The sequence below is a fragment of the Dipodomys merriami genome, unplaced genomic scaffold, assembly GCF_024711535.1.
Source record: "Dipodomys merriami isolate MVZ:Mamm:240054 unplaced genomic scaffold, mDipMer1.0.p SCAF_4, whole genome shotgun sequence".
Taxonomy (NCBI): Eukaryota; Metazoa; Chordata; class Mammalia; order Rodentia; family Heteromyidae; genus Dipodomys; species Dipodomys merriami.
The window spans coordinates 66,955,019-66,963,304 of NW_027205603.1; the positions used below are offsets into that span (position 1 = coordinate 66,955,019).

Genomic DNA, 8,286 nt, shown 5'->3' on the forward strand with positions numbered 1-8,286 from the left:
TGAGTTACAGATGATAGAGCCAGCTTGAGTTCAGAGGTCATGGTGTGTGAAAAATAGACATCTATCCCCATGGGTGCATATCCAACATAGGGAGATGCTCACACCGTGAGAGCTGCTTCCATGGGATTGACACTGTGTTTTCCAGGAAGCAGATGTGACATGTCATTATGCAGGATGTTCATTAGGAAATGCCTGTAGGGCCAACACGTGTGGAAGGAAAGAGATGAAAGCAGAAGTAGAGGGAGAAGCTGAGCACAGTGCAGGTGGATGAGGCAGTCTGTCAGATCCGGAGCGGAATGACTTGCCAGAGCTGGGCTACACTGAAGCAAAATGGTCAGATCTTTTTATTTCTCCCTTTTCTTCTGCACTTCAGTGAGACCACCCTGCAGGGATAACTGGAGGCTCTCTGATGTCTAGGCAGCAAATTCTCATTGGGTGGCACCTATTTATGTCCATCCTCTGATGGAGATAGCTCCTAAGGTCATCTCATGTTCACTCCAAGCATAACATCATTGAATGGAAAAGGCACAAAATCTCCCTCATACCTCTAGTGGAAGGTGGTTTTGACTTTGCAAAAAAGTAGGTGGGGGCACATATTGTCGAAGAAACTATGATTTAGTGAATGTGTTACTATGTGTTACTATTCTGGGCTTTTGCCATTGGTTTATCTTCATTTACATGTCAATAAACCTATTTTTTTAAGAATATCTTATTTTTTTGTGTGCCAGTCCTGGAGCTTGAACTCAGGGCCTGGGTGCCTGGCTGCTGACCCTGTGCTTTTGCTCAAGGCTAGCACTCTACCAATTGAGACACAGCTCTACTTCTGGCTTTTATTTTGTTGTTTAGTTGGAAATAAGAGTCTCATGGGGAAAAAAAGTTGGAAATAAGAGTCTCATGAAAAAAAAAAAGAGTCTCATGGACTTCTCTGCCTTGGCTGGCTTGGAACCACGATCCTCAGATCTCAGCCTCCTGAGTAGCTAGCATTACAGGTGTGAACCTGGTGATAATCCTGTTTTGAAGATTTCTCACTATAATTTAGTAATAAACCTTGTGATAAGGATTTTACATGCATTACCTCCCTCATTCCTCATTTTGAAATTCAGTATTGGGTTGGAAAACACTTGTCGAGTGTGAATTATGTAGCCAGTATTTGAATCAAAGTCTGACTTCAAAGCTTAAAACCTTAACTACTCTGCTAAAGCCAGCTGTAAAAACTTGCCCATTACCCTTTGATAGACCTTAGCAAATTCATTCATTGACAGTGTTTTACTGAGCATTCCTTGAACCAGGCTCGGTGCAGGAACAGAGAAACTTTGGAAAATATCAGCCAATGGGTTTATCAAAGCCTTTTATGTTATCCCATTAATATTGCACATATATGTTATTTATATATTTTCTATATTTATATATTTTAAATTAATATATATTTTATATACTTTATATTCATATATATATGAATAAATGTCTTAAAACCCTCTGAGAAGGAGCTTATATACATGTGTTCTTATAGGCCATTCTTCCTGCCTTCCTGTAGGTTCCTAATAATCTCAAGAAATTAATGGAAATGTGAGGACTTGGAATTACTCTTGGTAACTTGATTCACTATTTGAAACTTTTTAACAGGCTAAAAGAGATGCTAAACGGATGTCGGCAAAAGAAGTCACCATTAATGTTACAGACGGCATCCGACCAATGGACAGAAGTAAAAGAATCACAAAGAACTGCATCAACTAGCAGAGTCTCTGAAAACAGAAGCAGATGACCTTCTCTGGGGTTCTTCACAGTCCGGGGTCCTGCCAAGGAAAGCTGGAGAAGTGGATGCCACTTGGTGAACGTGGATGCTGCTGAGTGCCTTGAGAATCAATGGTCTGACCTGGCAGCAAACAGCTGGCTTGAGCTGTTAGGATGTTCTCAGCTTCCCGTTTCTCACATACAGTCATTGTGTGCACAGTCCTCAAATACGTTAATGAACTGCCAAGGTGCAGCTTGCTTTGCCTCTGTTCAGGCAAACTTCCTATAATTGGATCTGCTGTGGACACAGTGAGCTAAAGATACAGGTTAGAATAGAAAACAGAAAAGCAGAAGTTGGGGAAAGATTCACAAAGCAGTACTGAGCTTTCCTGGCTTGATCATGTAGGGTTTCAAACAAGCTCATTCTTTTCTTTTTAAATTCTGCCATTACAAATCTTGTTTTAACCTAAAGGCTGGCTTCCACATAACTCTAAACCCAGATATATGAGAACCCACAAGCAAGGAAAACTTACTTTCATTCTTGCCTCCTTAGCTCAGGATGAGGGATTAGACCTAGCTTCACAGAACTGACCCCAGCAGCTACTGGGAAGTGTCTTCCCTGGAAATGCCTGCTATCTGGTATCCGAACACTAGCCTCCCATCCTTCAGGCTGTGATCCTTGTGGTCAGTGCACATAACCTTGGATACTCCCCAGGTTCAGCCAAACACGGCATCCCTGCTGCCCCACCCCCAACTCTCTAGTTCCCTTTCCTTGTCTTCTGCTAAATTTTCTTTCTCCATTTGGATCGTTTGCAATTGTAATCAAAGATAGGACAATGCTCACAGGAGGAAGGTGACACAGGAACATGTGGCAGCACACACAGCTTTCCTTTGGCCTCTCCATACACAGCCTCAGGACTGTACTATTTTGGTATTTGCAAAGTAATTACTTTAGAAAGCCAGTACCTAGTTGATGCGTATTCACACTGACATTAGACTGGTATGCATTATGTAAAAAAGCAGGGAGTTTGCCAGGCACCAGTAACCTAGCTACTCAGGAGGCTGAGATCTGAGGATCAAAGCCAGCCCGGCCAGGAAAGTCTGTGAGATCATTATCTCCAGTTAAAAATCCAGAAGTAGAGCTGTGGCCCAAGTGGTAGAGCGCTAACCTTGAGCAAAAGGAGCTCAGGGACAGTGCCCAGGCCCAGAGCTCAAGCCCCAGGGCCAGCAAAAAAATCAAACAAACAAACCAACAACAACAACAAACCAGGTAGCTGACACTGTCAAATGATGTTTTGATAGGAATAACATGATCAGCTGAATGTATTTTCTTCAAGGTAATGTAGTATGATTGATTCTTAAAGGATTGTTAACATGTCTGATGTTGGGAAAGGTAGGGGTTAAAGTTATACGAAGCTATACCAATAAAGTCCACGTTTATCAGAAATAGCTTGATGGAGTGTGTTTGTATAACAAAGTCCAGAGAATTAAAACTTCAGATATGAAATCCTTTCATTGCTAACTTGCATTACTAAAACACAAATAGTAGTGTTATTCATTTGTTCTTTCATGCTAGATTGTATATTTATTCATGAAACTGTAGATGTCAGTTCCATACTAGCCACTTTACAGATACTGAGAGATTTGGAGTCCAGTCAGTCACAACTCTACATCCTGAATCTAACAGTGAACTTCATAATCAGAAGACTGACTTAAACCCTAAGATTTGGCGTGTGGTCTGCTGTGGACCTCTCTTTTTTTCACTAAGAGTAAGCTTGTGTAAGCTTGTGTTCTTCTGATCACTGTACAAGACTTTACCATGCACACAACAACAGTTTCCCTAAACCTCATTTTGATTCCTTGTTAAAGGGCTGTTAGGGAACTTGATGTTCTGAAATACTTTTTAAATTAAAAAAAAAGCAAAACCGTGACTCATGTCCCCAGTGGCATTGCTCAGCAGGAGCCCCCAACTGCCAAGTTGGCAGTGATCCTGCAAGTTCAAGGGCTTGTTCTTCCCAGGGTGTGTGCAGTACTTCAGGCAAGGTGTGGCCTCATCCATCACCGAGCGTCAGCCATGAGCTAAGCCTAGTTTCTCTTTACAACGCTGCATTTGCTTCAGTTCACTGCTGCATGTCTTTTGGAATTTAACAATTTGAATTGTTTCTACTTATAGGCAGACATTTTTTTTTCCCACTTGGGCAAGAGGAAGAAGGGAATAGAGGATCCATGATCTGCCCCTCCCCACAACAATCTGATTTCACTAAGGGAGGGAGGGGAAGGTAAGCCATGTCACTGAAAAGTCATCTGGGTTTTTTAAAAATATATGTTTGACTGGAACTGTTCCTTATTATCTTATTGGGCTAATATTTCCATGGAAAAGTTTGTCAATAAAGTCATTAATTCAAATGCATATGTGGTCACAGAGAATCTTTACTGGGATCTTAAGTTTATGTGCAGTAAATTTTAAGGCCTTTTATATAAGTGATCACTGTGAGTCCTCCAAAAGCCTGGAAAAGTAGGTAAAGAGAACATTATTAGCCACAATTTACACTTACACAAATATTTTTAATCCACTCAACCAGGAAGTGATGAGCTGGCATTTAAGGGAGAAAAATTGGCCTGCAAAATCAGTGCCTTTCCTACCATAGCTATGTGCCAACCACAGCAAGAAGATCCAGCATGGCCAGGAATTGTCACAAAAGAGAATTGTCACAGCCTGATACTGGGTGAGGCCAAGCCCAAGCCTATGAGCGTGATAGGAGATGGGAGAGAGCTGGTGCAGAGAGGAATGAATAGAGATGTCTGGGCTGCTCCTGGGATGTTTGGGTCTGGTCCAGGTTCACATACCCCTTCAGAGAGAATGGTCTTGACCTAGTATGAGAGGGTGCCTTTGATACCACACACACACACACACACACACACACACACACACACTGGGAATTTGATGCAACCATAAGGAAGACTGAAATTATGTCATATGCAGAGGAATCAACGAATCTGGAAAATACCAGAAAGTGAAATAAGCCAGGACCAGAAAGACAAAGCACACATTTTTTTGTTGTTCCTAGGTGGATCTTAGGTCCAAACTACACCCTCCCATGTAAACACTGACAGAGGCATATACATATCTCCGTGATTAAGCTGACTGTCATATCTGTCGGAGTAAAACTTGATGGAGTAAACCTTTGGAGCAATTAATAGTATAGCACACTCAATTTCAGGGAGCTGAAACAAGTTTGAATGTGGGGGAGGTCTACTGGGGCTCTGGATGAATGAAAAAGAAAACAAAGAACAAATACAGTCGGAATACTCAGTGCATACAGACATCCCTGAGGAGTAACATCAGTGAGAAGGAATAGAGAGATAGTTGAAAGATGACCAGGCACTGATGGCTCATGCCTATAATCCTAGCTACTCAGGAGGTTGAGATATAAGGATCACAGTTGGAAGCCAGCTTCAGCAGACATATACCAGTGACTTTTATCTCCAAGTAATTTGAGAGAGAGAGAGAGAGCTGGACGTGAAGCTGTGGCTCAAGTGGTAGAGCACCAGCCTTGAGCATAAGAACTCAGGGACAGCGCCAGAGCCTGAATTCAAGCCCCAGGACTGGTGCTAAAACCAAAACCAAAAAAATATTGAAAGGCATAAATATATCTGGGAAATAGAAACATTAAGATTTGCTGATGGATTGGGGATGGGAAGGGAAGGGAAGGGAGAAACCAGAGTAATTCTTAAAGTTTGGGTTAAACAAAAAGATTCTTGGAGAAAATAGAGTAAGATAATAAGGTAGTGTAGGAAAAGGTTTCTGGGGCAGAGAACAATTTTGTACTTATTAAGTATGATGCATGCAAACAGAGGTGTCCAGTTGGATGAGCTGGGCAAGCAGAGGTAGTTTGATGAATGAGTCACTCAGGGATGGAAGTGAATTTGGAGTTGTCAACCCAAAGAAGGTATCCAGTGGCTCAGCTGTTAGTCTGCTTGAGAATTTACAAAGGAATACACAAGACTTGTCCTGGGACACATCAGCATTCAAGGTGTGTGGAGTCAGCAGAGATGAGGAAGAAAACTGGGAATTCACTAAAGCCATTTGGGAAAATGACTGAAAGAGGGATGACCAGTCCTGGTGAATGCTGCCAAAAGGTTAGGTAAGACTTGGAGAACAAAGATGGAGATGGGCTGAGAGCAAGTGGCTCACGCCTGTAATCCTAGCTTCTCATGAGGCGGAGATATGAGAGTTGTGGTTCAAAGCCAGCCTGGGCAAAAAAGTCCTTAAGACTCTTATCTCCAATAAACTACTCAGAAAAAGCCAGAAGTGGTGCTGTGGCTCAAGTGGTAGAATGCTAGCCTTGAGCACAAAGAAGCTCAAGACAGAGCCCAGGCCCTGAGTTCATGCCCCAGGAATGGCAAAAACAAAAACAACAAAACAAAATGAAGGGGAGGGGGGAGGCTGGGAAGGGAGGTGAAGGGTAAACAAAGGAGGAGGCTGCAATGCTTGGTAAGAAATGTATACATTATCCTGCCCATGTAATTGTAGCCCCTCTGTACAGTATGTTCTCAAATAAAATAAAATTAAATTAAAAAAAAAAAACAAAATGAAACAACAAACAGATAGATATGGGACTGTAGCTAGCACCAGAAAGATTATTGGTAATCTTGACAAGAACAATTATTTTTTGAAAATGAGAAATATTTCTTTTGAGAAATTTTGCTTAAAGCAAAGAAAAAAGGAAAAAAGAAGACCAGTAGCTGGATATAGAGACTAGAGTATATTTCTCATCAATTACAGAATGTGGCCCGGCAGTGGTGGCTCATGCTTATAATCCTAGCTATTCAGGAGGCTGAGATATGAGGATCAAGGTTCAAAGCCAGCCTGGGCAGGAAAGTCCGTGAGACTCATCTCCAATAAAACACAAGAAAACCAAAAGTGGCGCTGTGGCTCAAGTGGTAGATTGCTCACTTTGAGCTGAAGAGCTCAGGGACAGCGCCCAGTCCCAGAGTTCAAGCCTCACGACTGACAAAAACAAAAACAAAAACAAAACCAGAATGTGGTTGAGAAGATAAAAAAAGAAAGATAGGGGCTGGGAAGTTGGCCCAGTGGTAGAGTGCTTGCCTTGCATGCATGAGACCCTGGGTTCCATTCATCAGCACCACATAAGCAGAAAAAGCCCGAAGTGGTGCTGTGGTTCAAGTGGTAGAGTGCTAGCCTTGAGCTGAAGAGCTGAAGGACAGCGCCCAGGCCTAGAGTTCAGGTTCCATGACCGACAAAAAAAAAAAAAAAGAAGAAGAAGAAAAAGAAAAGAAAGAAAGACGACAGTGCCATTAAAATTTAAGGCTTCTATGTACATAAATCAAATTCAAACACAAATATTTCCAGTACATATATTAAAGAATTATCTTATATGGTCATAGGTACATAGCTTTTGACCTTTTGTGCTTGTCCTAGATATATATTAGTTATTGCAGATAAGGGAAACCATGGGACCTATGTTTCTTTGGGTCTGGCTTACTTCACTTAATATAATTTTTTCCCAAGTCTTTACATTTCCTAACAAATGTGGTAATGTCATTCTTTCTGATGGAGGCATAGAATTCATATATATATATATATATATATATATATCACATTATCACATTTTCGGGTCTGGTCGTGAGGCCTGAACTCTGGGCCTGGGCACTGTCCCTCAGCTCTTCAGCTCAAGGCTAGCGCTCTACCACTGGAGTCACAGCACCACTTCCGGCTTTTTCTGCTTATGTGGTGCTGAGGAATCGAACCCAGGGCCTCTGGCATGCAAAGCAAGCAACTCTACCACTGAGCCACCTTCCCAGCCCCTATATCACATTTTCTTGATGTTAAGCAAATGAACCCCAGGATAGACACAAGTGTTTTTTTTCTTTCTTGCTATTGTTTTTAATGTATTTATAATGTACTATGTGATGTTTTTGTTTCTTTTATATATTTTACTGTTTCTTTTATAACCCATTTTTACTGTATTTGATTCCAGTTCCCTGCATCTTGTAATCTTGTGTATACATTTTTCTAACTTAGGGAGGGGAAGCGAAATAACAAAACGCTTAAATAAGGATACAGGATGACCCATTGTAACAATGAGATGTACAAGACACTATGCTGAAAACGAACTTTACAACTTTGGGGGGGGTGAAGGGGTGGAGTTGGAGAGTGGGAAGGGAAGGGATGGTAGGGGAAAAACAAAGGAGGAGGCAACAATGCTCAATAGGAAGTGTACTCATTACCTTACTCATGTAACCCTCTGTACAGTACTTTTTACAATAAAAACATTAGAAAAAGAATTATTATAGTGAAACAGATTTTTATGAAATGAGAACAATGACAAATGACCCAAGGAAAAAATATAGAGAAAACAGTAATTAACAGAAAATAATATCAACAGATATATAAATGTGTGTGTGTGTGTGTGTGTGTGTGTGTGTGTGTGTGTGTGTGTGTGTGTGTGTGTGTGTGTGTGTGTGTGTTATATAGAAACATATAAAAAGATCCTTAAGCTGGGTACTGGTGGCTGACACCTGTAATCCTAG

At 41.3% G+C, this 8,286-nt stretch overlaps 1 protein-coding gene across 1 annotated transcript in view; it reads left to right on the forward strand.

The window, feature by feature from the left end:
- Positions 1-4,141, forward strand: part of Baalc (BAALC binder of MAP3K1 and KLF4) — a 56,758-nt gene extending 52,617 nt beyond the window's left edge. The window contains exon 3 of the mRNA XM_069991185.1: positions 1,624-4,141. Coding sequence (XP_069847286.1) covers positions 1,624-1,734 — 111 coding nt within the window. The 3' untranslated portion in view covers positions 1,735-4,141. The remainder of the gene's footprint in view (positions 1-1,623) is intronic.
- Positions 4,142-8,286: the final 4,145 nt, after the last annotated feature.